At 39.8% G+C, this 26,125-nt stretch overlaps 1 protein-coding gene across 1 annotated transcript in view; it reads right to left on the reverse strand.

Annotated features, from left to right (window-relative positions):
- The window catches only part of Dna2 (DNA replication helicase/nuclease 2), a 54,555-nt gene that overhangs the window by 13,202 nt on the left and 15,228 nt on the right, over window positions 1-26,125 (reverse strand). The window contains exons 6-13 of the mRNA XM_067159586.2: window positions 20,355-20,485; window positions 17,502-17,711; window positions 16,507-16,695; window positions 12,556-12,786; window positions 12,226-12,372; window positions 10,735-11,128; window positions 7,583-7,776; window positions 1,286-1,472 (exon numbers count right to left, since the gene is read on the reverse strand). Coding sequence (XP_067015687.2) covers window positions 1,286-1,472; window positions 7,583-7,776; window positions 10,735-11,128; window positions 12,226-12,372; window positions 12,556-12,786; window positions 16,507-16,695; window positions 17,502-17,711; window positions 20,355-20,485 — 1,683 coding nt within the window. The remainder of the gene's footprint in view (window positions 1-1,285; window positions 1,473-7,582; window positions 7,777-10,734; window positions 11,129-12,225; window positions 12,373-12,555; window positions 12,787-16,506; window positions 16,696-17,501; window positions 17,712-20,354; window positions 20,486-26,125) is intronic.

Here is a 26,125-nt window from a genome sequence, read left to right on the forward strand (position 1 = left end):
TAGAGTAAAATGTTGGACAATGATCTCATAAAATGTTATACCATAACATCTAAAATAGGGATATTGCACAGAAAGTATGTTAAAAAATACTGTGAATTAACAGTTTTCGAAGATTATAACATGGTTAATCATGAATATTTGAGCGTTTAAAACTAAAATGGATCCTCTTCTTATACATCATTAGGACTGTGACGACCTTGAGTGTAAAAGCACAATCATCCAAGGGGGATGTCTGCTCCATTCCCATAGCATGAATTCAAGATAGTAAAATCAATGTCAGTTATTTAAAATAGAAGTGTGAAAGTATCAAATGTGTTAAAATATGTATGGTTATCAGAAAGTCGTAGAAAAGAAAATGGGACTTCTTGTGGAGACGTTGCTAATGATGAATGTTGTGTCAAAGCTAGCTGATATCAGGGTTTAGTTATGTTAGTACGGTAATCAATTGGATCCAAAAGACGGTCAAGTGGGTGTTATTAACCCTGTTGAAACATCTGTTCGAAGAAATTATCGAGTTTTACTCGTACGGTGAGTGTTAAGTAAGTCGGGCGGTTCCAGCAACGCTAGCTTGACTGACCTTTCTAGTAGAAGAGCATCCATTTTGGTTTTAAACGCTCAAATATTCATGATTAACCACGTTGTAATCTTCAAAAACTGTTAATTCACAGTACTTTTTAACATACTTTCTGTGCAATATCCCTATTTTAGATGTTATAATATAACATTTTATGAGATCATTGTCCAACATTTTACTCTATAGTTTATAAGATTAGAAAGATCCCATATCCATTAATTTTTAAGACTGATATAGGTTGATGATGCCCGTAAAAAAGGGGTGAAACATGTACCTACGACTTTTATGTATTATGTATAAATTCCTTTAATAAATCTAAGGTCAGTGCAATAAAGTTAACTGCTATAACAAATAACGTACCTCTTTTTTCTTGCATAATTTACGCACCCTTATTTCAAGACAATCTCCCCACATCCCTCAAAAAAATAAAAATTTAAAAAAATTGAGACATACTCCAGTAAATACGGTAATATATTTTAAAACTCACCCTATCAGTGCGCTGGAAGGGTTCAACAATGAAAATTTTAAAAACTGCTGAAGAAGTTATGAACCTGGGTGGGGTGGGGTTAAAAATCTTGCAGAATAATGTTACTACAGTCATAAAAGGCATGGGATCTGTCATAGAAACTGTACAAGGAAGATATTTCTATGAATACTATTTAGAAGAGAATTTCCACTAAGAATCTCTGTTTCAGTGGGAGTGTTATTAACCTCTTTGACGGTGAGCTTGACGGTAGCATCTGCGACTCTACTGTTGGCACATTTGAGACGGCCTTCGTACGTCAGGGCATTGGCTAGAGCAGTGATAGCGCTGTTCATACGATACTGCTCGTCCAGGCAGACCGTTGCCTCGGGCCTGTCCAGCCGCACGAACAGACTTTCCGACAGTCCTAGTTGCCTGAAACACAACAAGGAAAAATAAAATAAGTAACGGAAAGGAACAAACGGTGGGAGATCAGAACATGAAAAGGAACACGCAATAGGATAAAAAAATGTCAGGTCAGCATTGGAAGAGAAAGAGGAGACGACAAAAATGAAAACACAACAGGACAATCTCTATATTTCTAAATATATATATTTAACATGTTTTTAGATTAAATAGTTTTCACTTACAAAGTGATGTGTACTGATTGGGTGGACCAAAACCTAGCATTATTTCTTAGTTTACTAGATACTAGCCGCAATTAAGCGAATGCAGCTATCGAGCTTGGTGCTTCTTCTTCTTCTTCTTCTTCTTCTTCTTCTTCTTCATTTCCCGTTTGTGGTCTTGTGGATTTGGTTGTGAATTGAGGACCTTTACAGTTTTCTATTTTTCACAGTTTCTCCACTACGAAAACACCAGGAACTGCATGTCGATTTTGGGGGGTGCCATAACAATTTTTGAGGCCTCCACTCACTCTCAATCATTTTATAGGGCTCGATGGGCTCTCCGCAAACAAAGGCATTTTATACCTGCTGCCAGGACGTTTTCAGACTGACCCTATGAACATGGAGCGCAGATGCTGCTAGATGGACTTTGTGGTATTTCCACCACCATTAGTTTATTTTCAATTTCAGGACACTTTGCACTTTTTTGACATGTTACGAGCTTGAATGGAGGCTCTTTTTATTTGTGCCATTTATGCTTTACACTTTTAACACTATAAATTATCAATCAGCAGTTCTGTTTCCATGTTCTTACATGAATTTGATAACTGTTAACTTAAAACCTGCTGTGTAACTTGATTCTGAATCATTTCTATCTATTCCAAAAACACTGCTCATCGGTACAACCAACTACTGCAGGTCTTCTAACAGTACCAAGTTATTAGTCATTGTGTGTATATTGTATGCCTTATAAAAGAAACAGTTACAACTAAAGTTTTCATGAATTCTTGTTTAAAAACTTAAATCTATTCTTCATTTCTCCATCACTGTTACAAAATATGACACACAATGCTATGGAATAATTGCTATCCCGTTCGGCTCCTTGGCCGAATGGCCAGCGTAGTCACCTTTGGTTCAGAAGGCCCTGGGTTCGATATTTTAACCTTAAATGGTGGGGCTGGGTGTTTGGACTGTCCCCAACATTCCTGCAAGTCACACACCACACACATTACTATCCTCCACTATAACAACACTCAGTTTCCTATACCTGGCAGATGCCGCCCACCCTCGTCAGAGGGTTTACCTTACAAGGGTTGCACGAGGCTAGAAATACCCACACAAAATTATTGTTATTATACCTCCACCATGCCTTTGCTGGCAGGACCTAGTGTTTACAGTACACTATGTCTTCTGGTATAGGCTAGAGCAATTTTGTTACTTTCATTGATCTGTCTCTGTCTTATCCTTGGCTTTGACTATATGAAAGTGACTGAGGTTTGAGCGGTGCTAGTAATGCCATTCCTTCTGCAGCCAGTCCCTGCTATGAATGGTGTGAAAATGTTGCTCATAGGGTCGGTTGGTGTATGCATTTCAGTGGGCTTGGCAGACTGATATGTAATAGCAACTTCTGGCTTAGTGAGGAAAGCAACGCGAAACTACCTCACTCCTCATTTCCCTAGTACGCCTCTTCAGTGATGCCTAGGCCATCTATGACAGCTGATGGCAGAGCTGTTGAGGATACAACCAGCCTTAGGGCTGAAGACTGAACATACATACACCTCCACCAAGGGACCATCAGCCGTCCTAAAAAGTCTCACGTGCCCAAAACCATAGCCTCTTTAGATTGTATTCGTATTTATACCCGGGTCCAGGGCTGCCTCTTCTGCCATCTCACCGTAACAAAGTTCAACTTTTCCGCTGTAGATGCCGTTGAGGTCTTCGTTCATAACCCTGAGCCAAGACTCTTACCCGATGCTACACAGCTGGTCAGTGTGCTCTGGGACTGACATAGGCAGGGGCAGAGAGTGCCTACCTGCTACCCTTCCCTCTGAGGTAGAATTAACCCACAGGACCTCTTGCCTGAGATAAGAGGAAACTAAATGGGCCTACAAGGTATGAGATGTGTAACTGTGAGCTTAGATTCGGGAAACAGTGGGTTCAAATCCAAAAATCAACAGTCCTCAAGGCAAATGTTAGGGCTATACCGTAACATACTGGAGCCCACGCCCAGCATAGACTTGGGTGGTGCTAAAAGCTCATGAGACCCAGGGGCCTAGTGTAAGTCATGACCACATTTCTTGTCTGCTATTTGTTCGAGTTACCATGAAATTGTTTGCAAATCTTTGCATATATTGGATGATGGTGCAATCTGACAATAATTTAGAGAATTATTATGAAAAACGAAAAAAACAAAAAAAAAAAAGGCACGGCATACTGGGACCTGATGCAAGGTTTTGGCGTGTTGTTGGAAGTTGTGTTTAGCATGCCTCGTTGCGCGGTAGTATTTATTTATGAAATATGCCTCGCTTACCTAGATTTATTCGGAGTACCCAAGGAAATTGAAGACACAATCAATGAAGGTAATCGATAATTCAGATTCAGAAGGGGAGTTGTCTGCATTATCAGAAGAGGAATACGTTCCCTATAATTCTGGTAGGTTAGGTAGATATTGAAAAGGCTTATGATAATGTAAATTGGGATGAACTCTTCAAAAATTAAATCTTCGGGATTAGACTGGAAAGAAAGGAGGCTGATACTACGACATTATGAAGATCATACCACAATAGTAGACATCACAGGAAGCAGCCAGGAAGTAAAAATCAGGAAGGGAGCAAGACAGAGTTGCACACTATCACCATACCTCTTTAATGTATTCATCGAAAAAGCTATAAAGAATTTCAAGACCAACACAAAAGGAATTAAAATAAATGGACAACAAATCCATTGTATTTGATTTGCAGATGATACAACAGTGGTTGCAGACTCAGAAAAGGAATTATCCAAGATGCTGAATATACCGTCATCAAATTTAGTAGATTTATAGTTAAACATTAACGTGAAGAAAACAAAATTATTAGTTGTAAGTATACATCCTGAGCGAAATCGCACCAACATCAGGCTTGCTAACAAAGTAGTGGAACGAGTCACCAGTTTCCCTTACCTCGGAAGTCTAATCACAAATGATAACCGTTGCAGCAAAGAGATAAGAAGAAGAATAGCGCTTGCCAAACAAGCATTCAGCAAGAAAAGAAATCTTCTGACCAATATACATCTAGATATTGAGATTAGAAAAAGTTTTGTGATGTCATTTGTGTGGAACGTACTCTTATATGGATGTGAATATTGGACAGTCAAAGAACAGGATAGGAAACAGCTTGAAGCGTTTGAGTGGGTCTGGAGGTGACAGTTGGACTGAAAAAAGAACCAACGAAAGTATCCTGCGAGAAATACAGAAGAAGAAACAGCTTATGATAACAATACACAGAAGAGCAGCTAAATTCATTGGACACACAGTGCGTCATAATACCTTTCTAACCAATCTGCTAGAAGGAAACATCTCAGGAAAGAAGGGAAGAGGTCGACCTAGGAAGCAATTCCTTCAAGTATTGATGCAAAACATTGAATGTAGTTCCTACTGCGAGATGAAACGACAAGCTGAAGACAGAAGACAATGGTTGAATCGACAAGGCGTTGCCTTTAGACATTGACTGATTGAAGTTTACGCTACTTTTCTACCTAACGCTGGACAGTTTTTGGTAACAAACACAATATCTTACAATGCGCAAACAGTAATTACTTATCAGGAAAACTGCTCGACTCCTAAGACCTCATATTGACCAACATAAAAGAAAGCCCATCCAACCTGGGTGTGTAAGGTTTGCTCCAAGAAATCCAAGCGTTCTGCTGGAAACTCTTGCAGAAAGGAGACTAGCTGGTGGTGTCCGGACTGTAAAATGCCTCTTTGTATGTCAGAATGTTTCAAACTGTTATCACAAAAGGGCTAACTACATGCACAAATGGCTGTAAATGTTTTATGCAATTTTTTTTCATGACAACTGAGCACTTTCTTAAACTGATCTAGAAAATACAAATACTGATGTTGCCATATGTTTTTTACTTGACTAATAATCCTCCTTTCAAAATATCATAGTAGGATTTTTTACCTAGTCTCATATAAAATAAGTTAAAAAATATGATTAAATTAGGCTTAAAATGCCTGGGATTCAGGTCGTGAGAGGTGAAGAAATGGCTTGGACTCCAATGTGTTAATTAAGGCCATGGCTCTTCCTTCCCTGTCCTATTGCTGTTTTGTGATATTAAACCACTAGCAATTTTAAAAATCTAACTTGAGAGTGTGGGTCAGAAGCTGTGTTTGTCACTGCTACCATGTATAGTAATCGCCACGTAAGGAAATACCCCAGAAAGTAAATATCGCCGCCCGATGCTCTTCTTTTCTCTTTTTTGTAATGGCTGATCACTGCTGCCAACCTGCCTGGTTACATATTAAAATCACCAGACATACCATAAAAAAAACTAACCTCAATGTAAACACCGATAATGAATGTTTCCCTACCCTGGTAAATGATAAAAGAAGATGAAATAAATCAAGATAATTATGAATATCTCGTCGATTTCCACGCTCAATGAGGAATTAAGGAAATAAACACACTTTCTCACTCAAATTATCTGTCTTTATTTTGATATACAGTAGGCGTACTATAACCGTATTCTTGAAAAGCGGGGCATGTTAAACGATGCAGTTTATTTAATAAGTCTTTGCAGTGTGATTTTCGAAAGTTCCAGACATCCAATGACTTCCCTTTCTTTTGCGCGAACATTTCCTTCTCTCTTCAATACCGGTAACCAGTAAGGAGAGAGATTATTGGGCATATTTTCAGCCTGCAGGCTGGTTATATCTTCAAGCTTATCGGGAAACATATAGGAATACTAATGTGCCAAGCTCCGTGAACGGAATTTAGGTCAGCTTTCAAGTTCACTGCGGATTTGAAAATAATAATGTTACAAGTTCTACTGCCAAAATTTCGTCCCGCAAGAGTTATTTCATGTACCGGTAGATCTAGACATGAGACTGGCGTATTTGAGCACTTTCATCATTTCACACAAACAATGTTATTAAATGCATTATCCGAACATGCCACAATTCTACTTACCTGGTATTAGTCAAATATATTTACAATCCCACAGAAAAAGAAAATATACTTTAAATATTCTCGCAAATATATCACTAGTGACTTTAACGGCGATGCGGTGGCAACACGCAATTCACGCTAGAACAGTGATTGAACGTTGCCAACGTGCCAGATTAACGGTAAATGTAAGACGTCGTATCGGCAAGTAGGGTCCCTAAACTGTATGGTTACCGACACTGAAAAAGACCCAACAGCAAGAAAAGTAACTATAAATCAGTACCTTAATATTACAGGGGAGAAAGGATAAGGTTGCACCCTTAGGGTACGTCCTTACACGGAGAGGACTATACTTGCATCAGATTTCTCAATTTCAACATTCCTAAATGACCTTGCGAGGTCAACTCTGACCACAATGGTGTTAGATCTGCAAGGTCAAGGGAGTCTCATTTTCACGCCCTCTGTGGTGCAACTGTTTAACCAGTCATACCTCTTTCTTGTTCCTTTCTGATTAATGTTAACACACTGAAGACTGTTCAAAGATATCTCTATTTTCACGTACTGGCTTAGTTTTCAGCTCGATGTGCTGTCTTAGCTAACATAGCAACAGCAACCTAGTGAGTACATGTTCCAATTTTGATATCTTGAATACTTTTTGAGTTACAGTAGTTGGAGTGCAGCAGTGTAATTTCTTTCTTGGAGGCTTGAACTATCCGGTCTACACAGGGTAGCAGCCCCTGTTCAGTGCCCGTCCTCAATGCTTTAAGAAGGGGATGGTTGACAAGTTGTACTTCCCCTTATAACAATCACCACATCCATCTCTTTTCAGCCCCCAGTTAGCTCGCTTGTGCCTCCCAGGCACATCACGGTGGCAGGTCCCGGCATTCACTGAGAGACCGTCTCAATGCATCCTCAATTTCTGTGTGCGTGTCAACAAACCGATACTTGCCCCCCTCCAAGAGTCCATTTTAGTCCTTAGACGTAGTTAACTTACCCGGCCTTCCTACTTTTAACCACAGGCGGCAGCTGTTCAGGATCACCGACCAGGATGAACTTGTCAGCGTGGAACAGAGGGGTCAACACCAGAGGCTGCAGGACCTGCGTGCTCTCGTCCACGATACACACGTCAAACCTCCGGCGGGTGAACAAGAAGTGGGTGGCGCCATGGCACGTTGTAGCCACCACAGGCTGAAAAGGAAGGAACATTGATAAGTGCTAAAATTATTATTATTATGTCTACATACACAAAGGAAATAACGAAACACGCTGAAGGGCGTCTTGACAGATTTCCTGTCTTCAGGTGCAAGAGTACAATGAGAAGGATAAGCACAGGGAAACGTAATGGACATTAGATTAACTCTTAGAGTGTCAGGCGGTTGATCTATCGGCCATGCGAGCTGCTGCTAAATATGCCGGGGGCCAATCTGTCAGCCGCGTTTTTCTTTTGCCTGTATCTTCAATTCCTGCTGCACGATGGCAGCATGAGTAATACCATCAGAAAGATTGAAGCTTTTATTCTCTGAAAATATCAATAACATGCGATATCGATATGAGTGGGCTTTTATAAAAGCTTTCTTTCAATGCACTGTATGTTTCACACGTGGTAGACCTGCACTCTGCCACTTCGTATCACTTGTTTGTTATCTTGTTTGTTTATACGTTCCTTTATTTAATTCCAATAGTGTAATGATGGATAAGTATATGAAAGATCATTAAAATACGCAATGTTTTAACATTAAGTAATTCATTAGAGAATAATTTATCGACTGACAAGTGTTCGAAGTAATGAAGAGATTATTCTGTGTTCAGCAAGTGCATGCATCTTTGTATTTTTGGATTTGGAAAAAGCTTATGATACAGTTAAGAGAAAACATGTATGGGAATGCCTACTGAAAAGGAATGTACCAAAAACATTAATTAACAAGATAAAAATGTTGTATCATGAGAGTAAAAGCAATGTACAAGTGGGGAGTGGTGACTCTGAAACATTTTATACAAAAAAAAAAAAAGTCTCAAGCAAGGAAGTGCTCTGTCACCATTATTGTTTATTATATTGATGGATGAAATCATAAAACGTGTAAAACAGAGTATAAGTAGTGATGAAGTGAATGCTTTGGCATTTGCAGATGATGTGGTGATTTGAGGAAAGGGAGAAAAGGAAGTACAAACGAGACTGGACGTTTGGAATGAAAATCTGAAGGAGTTTTTTTTTTTGCTAGGGGCTTAAGTCGCACCAACACAGATAGGTCTTATGGCGACGATGGGATAGGAAAGGCCTAGGAGTTGGAAGGAAGCGGCCGTGGCCTTAATTAAGGTACAGCCCCAACATTTGCCTGGTGTGAAAATGGGAAACCACGGAAAACCATCTTCAGGGCTGCCGATAGTGGGATTCAAACCTAATATCTTCCGGATGCAAGCTCACAGCCGTGCACCCCTACGCGCACGGCCAACTCGCCCGGTTCTGAAGGAGTTTGGAATGATAATTAGTAAAAAGAAAACTGTAGTTATGCACTGTGGAAAAGAGAAGTCAAATGAACACAGACGGAGAATGGTTGGAGAATGTAGAACAGTTTACATATCTGGGTAGCATTATTAATGAAAGTAATGAAATCAACCCTGAAATTATTAACAGACTAAGTAAAGGTACAACATTTTATCATCAAGTTAGAGCGCTTTTACGGAATGACAAAGTACCCAAGAAAACGAAATTAACATTATATGAACAGTATTTCATACCAATTGTAACATATGAACTTGAAACGCTGTTAACTAATAAGAGACAAGATAGTAAGATCCAAGCAGCAGAAATGAAATTTTTAAGAACATCGGCTAGAAAGACAAGAAGAGATAGAATTCAAAGTATTAAAATCAGATAAGAGATAAATATAGAAACCGTTAGTACACAACACATAGAAAGTACGACAGAGATGGTTTGGACATGTAAAAAGAATGGGAAATGAACGGGTAGCAAGAAGGGAATTGGAAAGAGAAGTTCAGGGAAAGAGTCCAGTTGGAAGACCGAGAAGAAGGTGGATGGATCAGATTTGGAAAGACATTAGAGAAGCTGAATTGGATGTGGTGCAAGTAATGGAGCAGGAAAAGTGGAATGACAGAAAGGAGCGGAGGAGGCTTGTTAACCACACCTGGGCAGCTGGAGTGGGACATTGATGATGATGACAATTGTTTATATGTACAAAAATGTTACATTCTTCACATTATGCGTAAAATATGTAATACAGTGGAACCTCGATATTTCGAATCACCTCGGGAGCTAAATTTTATTTCGAGTTATTGAAATTTCGAGATATAGCGAATGCCGTTTTTGAGCATGTATAGCACATAATTGAACCATATGTATCTATGGCCTTATACTGAATACATTATTTTTAACAGTATTTAAAAATATACAAACAAACTCTATTTTACGGCATCACTTTAATTACAACCCCTATTATAGTAACTTTTTGGAAGGCAGGATAAAACAAGAAACATACCACCGTTAACACCTTTGGAAAACATCTGTTAGTATCTTCTGCTTGTTACTGTTAAGCTTTCCTCCCTTCACGTTGAAACTTCTCGTCAATACCACGCAGCCGAGATTTGTAAATGGAGCTTGTTATCCGCGACTTTGGGGGTTGCTTTCGTACGTCACCGGTAATTAATTCACACCCGAGAAACAGCGAAGCTTCGTCGATTTTCTGATCACTAGAAGTTTTAGTTTCTTGGTTCGCGTCATATTAGCTCCCGGTATCACTGTAACCCTTTCTTTACTTGTTAACTGTTCCTCACAAACCACAAAACCCACATTGCAGTGTTAATGTCGCACAAAATTCGAGTTACAGAGTCATTTTTGCTTCAATGGAGGAAATGTTTGCTTTGAGAAATAGAGAAATTTGTGTAACCGAATTTTGAGTAATAGAGAAAAAAATACACGTGAAGAATAGGACAAACAGCCGGGAAATTTAAGTTAGTTTGAGATAGTGAAAATTCGAGTAATGGAGGTTCGAGATATCAAGGTTCGACCGTATTACAAAGAATATGTAAAATGAAACCCAAGTAAAAATCCATATCAGTCCAACAATTCATCAACATTTTCTGTGATCTTCAGGTAAAATGATGAGTTCTAGTGGAAACTGCACGTCTCACCTTGCTATTATATACAGCGTCCAAGAGCTCAGGCGTAGAGCACGTTGCCGTGAGCACATCCTCGGCCCAGGGGTGGATCTTGTCGTGGATACGAGTGGTGGAGCCCAAGCGTAGGAACTCCACCCCGCTGTCGACGAGTCTGAGCAGCACGTTGTCGACCGCCGAGTGGGTGTGAGACGTCAGCAGCACCGAGCGCCCTTCGTGCACCAGCAGCCGGACGAGGGCGGCTACCAACGAGGTCTTACCGGCACCAGGACGTCCCTTCACTAGCAGGTAATCTCGAGCAGCCAGCGCTTGCAGCACCGCCTGCTGCTGTGACAGGTTAAGTGTGGCTAAGAAACTGTGGCCCTGCCCGAGAACTTGGGGACGAGTCTTGTCAAACATCGGGATCTCTCTGCAAGAAACCACAAGATACACATTCAAAATAAAATGAGGTAGTACCTTGGAGACATGTAAAGTGAAACCAGGTTATCTTTTGGTACAAATATGTATTATGGCTGGGGGTCATCTGAAAATCTGCATTACGGAAGTTAGCCTGAAGGAAATGTAACCATAGCATCCGTGCAGGCAGTGATGTAAGGTATGGATAGATGGCCAGACAGTGTTACCTAGCAACCGTGCAGGCTGTGATGTAAGGTATGGATGGATGGCCAGACAGTGTTACCTAGCACCCGTGCAGGCTGTGATCTAAGGTATGGATAGATGGCCAGACTATGTTACCTAGCACCCGTGCAGGCTGTGATGTAAGGTATGGATGGATGGCCAGACTATATTACCTAGCAACCGTGCAGGCTGTGATGTAAGGTATGGATGGATGGTCAGACTATGTTACCTAGCAACCGTGCAGGCTGTGATGTAAGGTGTGGATGGATGGTCAGACAATGTTTCCTAGCAACAGTGCGGCTGTGATGTAAGTTATTGTTACCTAGCAACAGTGCAGGCTGTGATATAAGGTATTGTTACCTAGCAACAGTGCAGGCTGTGATGTAAGGTATGGATGGATGGTCAGACAACGTTACCTAGCAACTGTGACGGCTGTGATGTAAGGTATGGATGGATGGCCAGACAACGTTACCTAGCAACAGTGACGGCTGATGGCCGACAGGCTGAGCACTCAGCAACATTGTTGTTACTATTCCCGTTATTATCATTATTATTATATTTTGATTGTTTTGGACATTATATAGGGGTTATTTAGTGAGCATTTTGATGGGCAGGATAGCTTACTGGTAATTTTCCGGTGACGTCAATGCCTTTCGAGGAACTACACCAGAAAATGATGTAACAGAAACTTAGCCTGCCATGTGTTGAGACTTGACATTTTCTGTTTCTCTCCAAATCATGACATCATCAGCAATGTTTGTGGATGGCAAGAAATACGGCTAACTGTTACCTTGTGGAGGCGTACAAGGCTGCAATATTTTCAATCTTGAATATAAGAGTAAGGAAAGGTTCATCATCACACCCAGGCTAATGATTTTAGATTCGTACCTGTCGATGATGAGGCTCCGCAGTTTGGCCATTTTCTTGCTGTTCTCGAACAGAGCACCGAGACACGTGAGAGTGGTGCTCATCTGACCCTGAGACTCGTAAGCGTCGATGTGGAACACTTCGCCAGGGTTAGTCTCTGACAGGTCCCTGATTTCAACAGAAGAACTCTACTTAATCACTAACACATGAACAATCCTCCTTTAAAAGTTGAAAAGCAGTATTTCCGTACTAATTACAAAGACAGGTTTATGATACGATGCTTGTACGGAAGTTATCACTTGGATCTCTAATTTACAGATATGCGTAGGAAGGTGAGCACAAGACACTCACCTGGGGAAGTCCACCGTCAGCGTCTCGTCACCCACGTCGAGAATGGTCCCCATTGCCAGACAAACTCTCTTGTCCGTACTGACCAGGACCATCTCCCCATCTGCAAGCCCCGAGAGACGTAAATCTCCGGCTGAAATCGTGCGCTGGAAGGTGTGCACGCAGCAGCCGGGTCCGACAGTCATGACGGGAGGCTCAAGCACCAGGCCAGCCAGGCACTTCCCTCTCGCCTCCCTGCAAAAGTACAAACCAACAACACTAAACAACAACAAAAAAAAAAAAACACTTATAGTTATTAACACATTGGCATTACCATTTTTCTAGCCCTTCACATGCCCAGAATCAATATTTAATTTACACGAGTCACAGCAATTTATAGGTTCTCATGAAACCCCACGGAATCCCCTGCCTGTCATAAGAGGCGACTGAAAGGGGACCAGGGACTTTAAACTTTGATGCATGGGTTGGCGACCACAGTTCGCTTAGCTGAGTCCTGGCATTGCTTCCACTTACTTGTGCCAGGCTCCTCCCTTTCATCTATCCTATCCCACCACCCTTGTTTTTTAATAACCCCAATGGTATTAGGTCACGAGGCCTAGGGAATCTTTCTCTTTCACACCCTTCGTGGCCCTTGCCTTTCTTTTACCAACAGTTTTATTCTTCGAAATATCAGAACTAAAAATAATAATGTTATTGGCTTTATGTCCAACTAACTACTTTTAGTTTTCGGAGACATGGAGGTGCCGGAATTTGATCCTGCAGGAGTTCTCTTACGTGCCAGTAAATCTACTGAAATGAGGCTGACATATTTGAGCTCCTTCAAATACAACCGGACTGAGCCAGGATCGAACCTGCCAAGTTGGAGTCAGAAGGCGAGCGCCTCAACCGTCTGAAACACTCGGCCCAGTTAATATCAGAACTCTTGCATTCGTGGTGTGGCAAGCCCATCGTAATAACAGCCTTTATGAAGCGTCGAAGTGGATCGGGACATAAGATCTAACGGGTACCGCAGAAGCGACGTGCCTCTCCTGCAGTTTATAAATCTCATATTCACTGTTCCATAATGATACCAATACCATACAACGACCTTGAAAGGAAATAAGTCTGGTTCCATGTTATTCCATACCAATCACATTCTTAACCCTTTTGAGAGTTGGGCTTTCGAAGCACTGACATATCCCACAATTTAGATTTTTGCACACTTATATATAAACCCCACTGTAAGTTACTGTAGAGGCACATAATACATTATATTCTTTAAATGGCCAAGTCACACATGAAAAAAGTGAAAAATCACAAAATCAGACAATCTTCATGATTAATAATGTTTTTGTGTGGTATTTCATAAACTATGATGGTAGACACAGATAAGTCTTTGCACCAATAGAGGGACATTACGGGGGGATTCTCACTCACCCGGTCGCCTGGGCTGTGAACCTGTCTCCCACCAAGCACTCTGCCGTAATGTGACCAGCGCGTGTTTTCGTACAAGATTTCCTGTACTTTATGAAGGTATTATGTGTATACACACGCTCACGTAATGAAAATGGCATTAGAACAACACACTGAGCACTAAACATGTGAACACTTGACTAAACTGAATCTTACACTGATAAAGCTCTCAGCAGACTGCATAGGAGGGGAACTTGTGGTGCCGAGCAGCGCATGACAGCAAAGTTCTTGGCAAGAGACAGGTTCGTAGCACAGGAAAACGGGCGAGTGAGAATCCCCCGAATTGATAAAATAATGTCCCTGTATATGGTCATCTGGTACTCTTTCTGGGCTGATTTTGTCATTTTGAAATAGGTAACTGTCTATCAATTATTGAAATGGAAGAACTGTAGAATTGCTTTATAATGATTACAGAGCACATGTCCAGAAAATATAGGCATGTGGATGAATAGATCAGTATATTATTATACTTCTACGGTTTATGTACATGAATCTCAACATAATTCCTAAGAATCAATGCAGTCCTTTCACAATGACATCAGCCCATATTTTCCAACACTTTCCAACTATCTAGCACTACATCAGCACAACCGGGAGCGGCCACGTTCGTCGGCTAGCAGTTGATTCCCTAAAGCAGTAGACATTCACATACAAAAACTCAGTTTACAGCACTTCCCATGAGGATACGAACAAGCACAAGCTTCAGTAACATAACCAACAGATGGCAGATATGTATGTTTTTGAATCATTGCTCAAAGACATACAGAAGCAAAGATATATGACACTTAGAAATTCAACACGCAATATATTGCCATGCGATCCGCATTATTATTATTAACATTATTAATACTTAAGTCGCACATATTTTCGCTACATGTTTTGTCCTCGTTATAAGACTTCTTCAACCATTACACTTGATAAAACATACTGATGCATGTTTAAGAAAAGTTTTCTAAAATCCTCGGACAATACACAATAAAAACTACTTCACACTATTTGTTCATTACATTAGGAACAAACGATCATTGAGAAAAGCATCTACATCAAATAGTGTTTTTAAGACTACAGTCACAAGATAAAATAACTGACCAGATGAATGAAGAACTTTAAAGTGTCCACTAAAACTGTTGTGATTCATTGGAATGGACATTATTTCACTCTGCTCTTTGTTAAAGGCTCACAAAAACCTTCAGAAATCTTAAATCCAAAGTTAAAATATAGAGAAGATACTGCCAACATGGAACAAAGTAACCATTAAGTGAATAAAAATTTGTAGTGTTCATAAAACAAATTCTATGTTGTCATGCAGATCTGTTTACTGATACATGTTCACGAGGATACTGTAACGAAGAGCCTGTGTCTCCAGGGAAATGCGAGAATATATTTTCATTATCTCAATGATCTTGTATCACCACAGATACTGTCTTGTCAACTAATGAAGCATAAATCACCCAAAAAATATCTAAATGGAAACATTTTCTATTTACGTGAGGGAAATTTGCCCGGACTGTTACGTGGGACCTCTGATCCCAGTGGAATACTTTTATAATGGGACCACGGCAGTCCCTAGAGATTGATGAGACTATTGTCAGAAAAAACATACTTTTCATATAATTCATGTGTATTTAAATTTAGCCCACTGTGTCATATTTAAGAAGAGATTCATAGTCATCACTTTCATTTCCCCTTGTCGAGCTCCTGCCAGGTCGTGGTGTTGATAGCACTTCTCCACTGTTGTTTCTCCTTTCAGAACTCCTCTTCAGTAATCGTATTCCTGTCCAGTCTTCTTTTTCTTATACTTTTCTTGACAGAGACCATCCATCTTGCTCTGGGCCTTCCCCTTGCCCTCCAACACTTGTTTTGGTATCCTCATCACATGTCAAAACCATCTCAATTTATTCTTCTCCATTTTATCACTCAGTTTTCCTACCCTTATTTCTTTTCTGACCTTAAGGTTTCTTACCCTGTCTCTCCTCGCCTTCCCTACCATTCTCCTTAAGAACTTCATCTCACTGGCCTGAATATTACTCTCATTTCCTGCTGTCGAAGTCCAAGCCTCTGATGCACACGTTAATATAGGGGTATAGTACATCTTGTACATTATCTCATTACATTTCATAAGAACTTCTCTGTTCCACACCATGTTCCTTACATTCTGGTAGAACATACTTCCTGCTTGCACCCTCTTGCTGATCTCCTTATCCAACTTTGCATCTTCCATTATTTCACTTCCCACATATCTGAAACATTCAAAAACCTCAAGGTTTTGTCCTCTGATACTAGCGATTCCTTTTCCTTCTAGTTTTCCTCTTACCATCACCACTTTTTATACAAGGCAGAGATTAATACAACAAAAAAAGCACCATCCAGTGGGAAGGTTTTAAAAAAAACAAGTAGGGTGCTGAACGTATTAACTGACGGAAAGTCGAGGAACATTATAAAATCAGAAGATTTGGCAGGTATGAAATAATTATTCTAAAAGTTGACTAACATAGATATTACCTCTGTGCTGGAGTCTTGCACCACAAGTCCTGGAGAGAACTCTTGGCACGTCTCTCGGCCTCTTCAAGCTGAACTAGAGCTGTCCACAGCATGAGATAGTCGACGTGTTTGGCCGTAAGGTGGGATGTCGCCTCAGGGACCAGCTGCCTCATAGCATGACCAGAGCTCAGGTGGTCCATTCCACTTCGTCTGAAATATTACACGAGATGCCATCAGGATACGTATTATAAATTTACTCATTCGGGACAAATATTTCAGGTTCCCTATGGGAATCAACATCTATATCATAAGAGGTATGTTCTGAGCTGTCCGTGGAGAGATGGTGTGGAATGACATTAGTAAACAAATAATTGAATGGAATTATTAATAATAATGTTATTGGCTTTATGCCCCACTGAGTTCTTTTACATGCCAGTAAATCTACTGACATGAGGCTGGCGTATTTGAGTACCTGTAAATACCACTGGACTGAGCCAGGATCGAACCTGCCAAGTTGGTGTCAGAAGGCCAGCGCCTCAACCGTCTGAGCCACTCAACCCGGCAATGGAATTTTCAAAAGTAGAAAAGAGCATAAAGCTGGAATTAAAGAGGATAAATTAGTGCAAATATTAATTTACAAGAAGAGGAAAGAATGGAATAATTTACCAAGGGATGTTTGATGAATTTCCAACTTCTTTGAAATCACTGAAGGAGAAACTAGGTAAACAATTGCGGATCAGTGGAGACTGATTTAGATAATTAGACATTCACACTTACTGAGGAGGCAATTATTGACAGAAATTAGTGCGAGAAATGGAGGATAAGACAACAAAATTAAAACAGGAAAGAAGGAGCAGGAAAATATAAAGATGAGTTTATACAGTTGCACCTACGATAATATCAGTTATAGTCTATCAATTAGGACAACATAGGTTTTCAACACCAATGACCCACTTTGGCAACCTTTGCACTTCCATTATTTTTATTCAGAAATATTGATACAAGCACTGACTTACTCAAGGAAAGCAGAGCACAAGTCCAGATAAGGACACTTGGAGCAAGCTCGGCTGTTATTGATAGGCTCTGGCAAACGAGGAGGATCAAACGCTGCTCCATTAGCAGGTAGGGTAGGGGAGATAGTGAGGTACTCCGCCAGCTCATTGCGGCGGCACATGATGTCTCGCTTCTCGTTGCGTCCCACTTGTATCTTGGTGATGGAGTTCTCCCTGGAAAAAAGGTTTATCATTAAGTAATCTTCCGTTGATATTTTTCAGTCTTAGCATAAATACGAGTAGTATTCTGATGACCAAGCAATTGGATCATGTAGCTACCCGCTTACATTCAGGATATAGTGGGTTCGAACCCGAGTGTCAGCAGCAGTGAAGATGGTTTTCTGTGGTTTTCCATTTTCGGGTAAATGCTGGGGCTGTACCTTAATTAAGGCCACGGTCGCTCCCTTCCCAGCCCTTTCCTGTCCCATCGTTGCCATAAGACCTATCGGTGTTGGTACGACGTAACTTAAAACAAAACCTTAAAATTTCAGAGAGCTTCAAGTATTTGGGAAGCGAACTGATGCGGAATGCAGGGCTCGATGTGGAGATCAGTAAAAGGAGTCTACCAGAGTGTGAGACACCTGGTGTGCAGGAAGGAAGTACCAATGGAGTGTAAAGAGGTGATGTATACGACATACCGACATATGCAGCGGAGATTTGGACACTGAGAAAAAGACAGGAGAATAAAATCCAGGCAGTGAAATGACACTTTTAAGAAGTGTGAGAGAAAAGACAAGAAAGGACAGAGTAAGAAATGAGGACGTCAGGAAGAAGATCGGACTTTACGACAGAATGGAGAGGGATAAATTTAGAAGATCTGGCCCAATTGCTGAATCGGTATTTAGACGATGTCTACGGTTAAACAATGCCTAAGTATGGCTGCCGCATTGCAGAGACGTTATTTATCACTTAGACACTGTCTAAAACCGATGTTCAACTGGTCATGTTTAAACAATGCCGAGAACACTGTTTAACCTCAAATTAGAGGAGTGAATCACAATCAGAGATTATGTACCACGAAATATGTAATTTGAATTATCAAGTTGAGACGTTTCCGGGAAGAAAGGTTAGTCCGACAGCCTCTCTGTGGGTCGCCCGCTGCTGAATCGCAGCAATTCGTTTGACATACACGGGGAGATAATCATAAAATAAGGTTTCACTTTTCGAGAGACTTGTTTCTTGAGACTGACAAAGGGACAGTCCGGTAACTGTCAACTTGAATACAAATCTTGGCAACCGATATATTTTATTATATACATGGGGTAATTTCCATGGAATTATAGGTCACTTCGACTACATACATATCAGAATTACGTGTCACATACATCATCCGGGAGGGATTCACTTATATTTACTGCCAAGTTAACACACATAATAGTGAAAACTAAAAAGTAGGTTGTATGGGGTTTTTATATACGGTATATAATCGTATAAGTTTTCGGCAACTATCAGATAGGAAAAGGCAAGTGGTGGTGATTATCGTTTAAAGAGGACTGGGGAAGAAGAGCCGTGACTCTATTAACAGCCCTACTATTTGCCTAGTGTAAAAATATGGAAACTATGGAAAACAATCTTCAAGTCTGCCGATGATGCGTTTCGAACCTACAATCTCCAGAATGCAAGCTACATCTACATAGCCCATACAACACACTCGGTTACACATTACTATTGCTTCATCTTCCCTTTGTCGAAGCTACCATATTAACAAGCAGATTACACTCACTGTAACAACGCTATAATGAAAGCTACACTTCCCTGTACAGTGGCATGTCGCTTTAGTGTCAATAATATTATGAGACTTAATTTCCACCAAAAGCGATACTCTTATCTGTGGGCAAGCATGCTCAGCCATATTTGAGTAATGTGTAGGAAAACAAACAGCTGACTGGCATACGCACCGACGAATTTCATTGGTTGCGACAAGCAAAGAGTTGCATTATAGGTACTTTTGTATCCATTTTCAAACCAAAATTGAAACTTTAAGCCATGTCCAGTTAAACGTCTACTCAACACTGTTTATGCAATGGAAGATCGTGCTCAATTTAGACGTTGTTTAGGTAGACGATGTCTAAGGCTTAAAACTAGTCATCGTATCTGCAATTGGCCCTTTGGGTTTGGACATGTTAAGATGATGGAAGAGGGAAGAAGCCTGAAGCAGATAATGGGAGACGCAGATAGAAGGATGTAGGGCAAGGAGACCCAGACTAGGGTGATTAAATACGATCAAGAACAGTATAATTAGAAGAAACCTGACTTGAACACAGTTAATGAGAAACAATTATGGCTGCATAGAGGAAGACAGAAAGATGCCATAACCCGCCGGGAGGTGGACGAGGGATGATTATCATACGGAAGGGAGAGGGTGAAACCTCGTGCTAGCACATAGCCTACTCTGTCGAATACACCAAGGGATCTGCTCAAGGCTTAACGTCCCCATACAACAGTCAGATGCCTTCACTCCAAATGAACACTGCAGAGAGGTTTGAAATCTAATCCAGCCTTTTGGCACGTGATCTAGTGATTAGAAATTGTATACCCTGCCGGCCAACATCCTGATGGTAATATAATTTTTCCACCTATGGGACTCAAACCTTAACGAGCATGGACACCGGGCAAGCTAGTGACCAGTTAACTTCAATATTCCTTGCACTGTCCACATACAAGATAAAAAACTGCAGACAATACAAGAAAAATTATCACATTACAAATTTTGTGTGCTAGCATCCTTCCCTATGTAAGTATCGAGCTATGTAATGTTTCTTTCACAGATGCTACACGACACAGAGTGGTAAGAGGGCAAAGGCCAACAACACTCACCTCAGATAAAGAAGCAACCCAGCATCAACACCTGGGCAAGTCTCAACAGCCATGAGGGTGTACAAGATCACCTGTCCTCGATGTTCGATGGAGTTCGTGGCTCGCCCTGTCTTCAATTCCAGAGGCATCATCTGGTGATAAAATAAAACAAAGTAACATAGATATTTTAGAATGTTGTTATACATTTTGGTTTGAAACTACTGCAGAGAAATCATGCTTTACAGTGTCAACTTATTACAGTAATACCATATTTACGCGAATAATACCCGCACATTTTTTAAAAGAAATTGAGGCACGAAATTGAGATGCGGGTTTTATTTGCGTCAATGTTGGCATATTTTTTTCAAAATCAGCCTTCCTAAAGTTTGGGTGCGGGGATTATTTGCGTAAATACGGTACTGTAATGGAAAACTTGCAAGTAGGACAAACACAATTACTTTTATATATAACAGTAATATACTGTCGAAATTGGTTATAACAACTGTGAAGGGACTGCCAATCAAGGTCGTTCTAGCCAATAGTCGCACAAACTGTGTTTGGTTTTATCTTTTGCTAAAAATGTTGTATCTAAGTTTTAAGCTCCACATGTATATGGTTATTTAAAAGAATTAAGTTAAAATTTCAAAAACGTAACTGAAATAAGTAGGCCTACTGTATTTGTGGTGTGGGACTACGATGAATTTCATTGGCTTTCGCTTGAAGAACAGCTCCATTATCGACACATTATTTGCTCTTTGCTGATTAAACCATCTAAGTAAAGATTCTTCAATGTCTTTGTGCTCAGATGATCTGGCTTACTTAATTTTTTAAAGATTTTTCTTCAAAAAGATACTTATTTTCTTGCTGTCTTTCCAAGCTGTACAAATCGTTCAGTATGATACATCCAAATTCCTACAATGGTGGGAGAAGGGGGTGAACACTATTTAACAGATACTGAGAAAGCAAACCTCTTTAGTAGGGAATTCAGAGATTCAGTAGAAGATTGTCAGGACTTGGAAACCATAACAGAAGATAGAAAGGGAGAGACACATAGGGAAACAAGAAGCTTCTCATTCACAAATGAAGATATTTTCAGAGAAATCCAACAGCTTCAGCAAGGAAAAGCAGCAGGAAGTGATCAAATTACTGGGGAGGTATTAAAGACAATGGGGTGGTATATAGTGCCTTATTTAAAATTTCTCTTTGACTATGTCATAAATAATAGTGTAATACCAAAGGAATGGAAGGAATCTATAATAATACCAATTTATAAAGGAAAGGGTGATAAAAGGAAACCACAGAACTACAGACCAATCAGCCTGACCAATATAGTTTGTAAAATACTGGAGAGTTTAATATCAAAGTACATCAGAGGGATATGTGATGATAAAAATTGGTTCATGAGGAGCCAGTATGGATTTAGAAAGAATTTTCTTGCGAGGCACAACTGGTGGGATTTCAGCAGGACATATCAGATCAGTTGGATTCAGGAGGCCAGTTAGATTGCATAGCCATAGATCTTTCCAAAGCCTTAAGAGTGGAACATGGAATATTATTAAAGAAATTGGAGGGAATAGGATTGGACGTAAGGGTAATACGTTGGATAAGAACATTTCTAAATTCAAGGGTTCAGAAAGTCAAAGTAGGAAATAATATATCACAGGAAGAGAAAGTTTGGAAGGGAATTGCACAGGGTAGTATAATCGGTCCGTTACTTTTCTTAATATACGCAAATGATTTAGGGAACAATATAACATCGAAAATAAGATTGTATGCAGATGACATAATTGTTTATAGGGAAATAAATAACATCGAGGATTGCTCAGAATTACAAAGGGACCTTGAGAGTATCCAAGAATGGGTTGAAGAAAATAATATGAAGATTAATGGAGGCAAATCAACTGTTACAACATTTACAAACAGGAGCTTTAAAACTGAATTTGAATATACTTTGGATGAGGTAGTTATCCCTAAAGATGGCAAGTGCAAATACTTAGGTGTGAGATTTGAAAGTAATTTGCACTGGAAGTGTCATGTTGATGACATTGTTGGGAAAGCATACAGGTCGTTACATGTCATAATGAGGCTACTTAAAGGATGCAACAAAGAATTAAAAGAAAAAAGTTACTTAAGTATGGTTTGTCCATTATTGGAATATGCAAACAGTGTTTGGGATCCTCACCAAGAATACCTAATAAAAAGAACTAGATGGTGTGCAGAGGAAAGCAGCAAGGTTTGTAACAGGGGATTTCAGGAGAAAGAGTAGTGTATCAGAAATGTTAAAGGAACTTGGGTGGGAAACTTTAAGGAAGAGAAGGGAGAAAACTAGACTTATAGGATTATATAGAGCCTATACAGGAGAAGAAGCATGGAGAGATATCCGTGAGAGGCTTCAGTTGGAAAATAATTATATTGGTAGAACTGACCACAAGTACAAAATTAGTAGGAATTTTAGCAGAAGCGATTGGGGTAAATTTTCATTCATTGGGAAGGGCGTGAAGGAGTGGAACAGTTTACCAGGGGTAGTGTTTGATCCTTTTCCAAAATCTGTACAGATATTCAAGAAGAGAATAAACAACAACAGAGAAAATAAATGAAATTTTAGAGGGCGTTTGACCAGTGCAGGATATTGTAAATAAAAAATGTGTGTGATTTAATTCCATCCCCTGGTCTATGGAGTTTGGACAGCCCAAGTAGGGGACTGCCTGTAGGGGTGAAGTACAGTGGGGACTTCGAGGGCCCTGGGACCGCTACGGTAGCTGTGAAGGCCCTTCAGGAACTCTGAAAAGTGGTGGCGAAAGGGGCTCTGGTTAAGACGCAGCAGGTCGTTATGCTACTTAGGTTCCAAAATGGGTAAAATATAAATATGTAAATAAATTCAATGTTAATTTTAATCTTATACCAGTTGTATATTATTATTAGAAGTAATATCACATACTGTATATGAGTTGACTATGTTTGTAAGATATTATAAGTAGAATTTTGTAAACAATATAAATTTATTAAGGATGATGTGTGTGTTTAATAGAACAAATTATTAGCGTAAATTGTATAATATTGTATTCTAGGAAAATTTTCTTCGTCTCTTGTTAATTTAAAATTTAGTGCTTGACAATAATGTATTTTAGTGTACCATTTGCCACCGAGGTAGACACCTCATTTGCAAATAAAGAGATTTTGATTTGATTTTGAATTCCTTTGCTATGCTGACGTTTGTATTCCCATTTTCTAATTGCCATATTATGCGTGACTTTTCTTCAGTATTAAAACACTTTTAATTTGCGTGATCTTCGCAGCGATGCTTGCCTTGTCTATTTAACAGACGGACTGATTTGAAATCTACAATAATAAGCGTAACATTGTTTTCAGCAATCCTCAACTATGTAACAAACAAAAATGAACACTGGATGTTGTACTCGAAACATTCATCAGAAAACATGATCAAAATAAGCCATTTTATACGATATTTCATAATAAGCGACATCGTACTAAGCAATTTTTTAAATGAAATGTTTATACAGGATTTAGATAGGACCGTTAGATTTCGAAGTTATATCCAGTAAGTTGTTAAAAACTATGTCGCTTTAAACAGTTTTGACTGTATATAAGAAGAAAGAAACATAAAGAAATACCTGAAGATTGGGCAAAAGGATCCTAGTTCCTATCTTTAAGAAAGGGAGTACAAGGAAAAGTGAAAATTACAAAGGCATTACCCTCCAATCACATGGTCTTAAAATTATGGAGAAGATCATTGAAGCCAGAGTAAGGGATATACTAGAGCCTATCTTAGAAGAGGAACAACGTGGCTTTAGGGCTGGAAAAAACACAACAGATTTCATATTTGCTTTGAGGATGTTGGCACTGGGAAAGACAAAAAGACCTAATCATTGTGTTTATGGACCTTGAAAAGGCATATGATAATGTTCCTAGATCAACTATTTGGAAAAGTCTTAGAAAACTTGGTGTACCGGAGTACCTTATTAAGAAGATCCAAATGCTGTATACTAATTGCAAAAGCTTGTGTCAGTACTGGAGATGGTCACTCTGAATGGTTCAATACAACCAAAGGAGTACCTCTTCTATTCATAGCAGTTATGGATACCATTTTAAATGAACTAAAAGGAAAAGGTAATAAAGATCTTCAGACTCTGATGTTTGCAGACAATGTGGCAATATGGGATGAAACAGAGGAGGGAGTGCAAAATAATCTGAATGCATGGTGTAAGAAGTTTGATGATTATGGAATGAAACTGAACCCATCAAAAAACAGTGGCATTGAAAATCAAACAAATCCCATTCACAGATACGTCTAGTTATAAACCACACCCTGGGACTAAACCTAAGAGTGAACTTGATTCTTTTCAGTTATTCATGACTGACGGGTTATTGATGGAAACTGTGCACAAAACTAACAGGTTAAAAAACTGAACATTGTACCTGAGTATTGTCTTACACATTATACACCCTTTGTCAGAAAAGTTCTGGGCCAAGTGTTGTATTTCTGAGGTTGCAATGCGAACAAAGGAAAAAATGTTGGTTTTATGTTACCTTGTATGTGTACGTGCTGAGATGGCCTTGGCCATGTTTCCATGCACACGCACTAGGTGGCAGGGCTGTGCTTAACAACACTCTGTTTGGTTTAGTGACGGTGACACAATGGACACTGATTGTAAACAAAGAGTGAACATTAAGTTTTGCGTTAAGCTCGGAAAAACACCTAGTGAAACGTGGACGATGATTACACAAGCATATGGAGGTGATGCATTGTCATGAAGTTGTGTTTTGAGTGGCACAAAATGTTTTGGGAAGGCAGAGATTCTGTGCAAGACAAACCCAGAACTGGCCGCCCGTCTACAGCACACTCCGATGCAATTGTGGCGTGTGTAAGGCAGTTGTTGCAGGAAGACCTTCGTGTAACTGTGCGTGCGATATCAGAAGAGCTTAACCCATCGGCTTACCTAACCGTCGAATCGATGGGATATGCGAGCCTGTGTCTGGCTTACCTAACCGTTGAATCGACGGGGTAATGCAGCGTCCTGCTTTATTGATGGTAAAGGGAAGGCAGTACATTAAAAACTCAACAGATGGCATTATTTCATTATACGTTCTGCCATCACAGGTTAGGAAATTCAAGCTTCAGTCTTACTTGAGTAAAAAGAAATCAACGGAAACTCCCTTCTTTCGATCTGTGATGCCATATAAACAATTTTTACTACTTTGCCGTTATTTGAATTTCGTAAATAATGATGAGATAGATAAAACCGATAGTTTAGGTAAAATAAGGTCTTGCGTTGAATACCTGAATGACACATTAACAAGAATTACTAGGTGAGTTTATAGTGCAGAGTTCATATTTTTCACTGTAATGTAGCACATTCCATTGAAATGATTATTTTGGGGTATTTCTATGAAAGTTTGACAACATTTGAGCCAGTCGTTGAAGTGATATTATCAATTAAGCACAGTCTTGCATGGACCTTATAAACACCAGCATTTAAATGGTAATTTAAAGGTCCGGAACTGATGTTTATAAGGTAAGCGGATGGGTTAATTTGAATCGTGACGTGTGTCAAGATTTTATACGATTTAGGAAAACGGAAACTGAATGCAAAACTCGTCCCGCACACCTTAACACACAACAAGAAAGATAAAAGAAAAAGAATTTCTTCGGAACTACTGGATAGAGCCAGATGTGATCCCACATTTCCAACAAAGATTATGGCTCGGGATGAAAGTTGGTGTTACCAGAATGACCCCCACATGAAGTGTCAAAGTACAGAATGGCGGGGTCC

This window comes from Anabrus simplex, chromosome X (assembly GCF_040414725.1).
Source record: "Anabrus simplex isolate iqAnaSimp1 chromosome X, ASM4041472v1, whole genome shotgun sequence".
Lineage (NCBI taxonomy): Eukaryota > Metazoa > Arthropoda > Insecta > Orthoptera > Tettigoniidae > Anabrus > Anabrus simplex.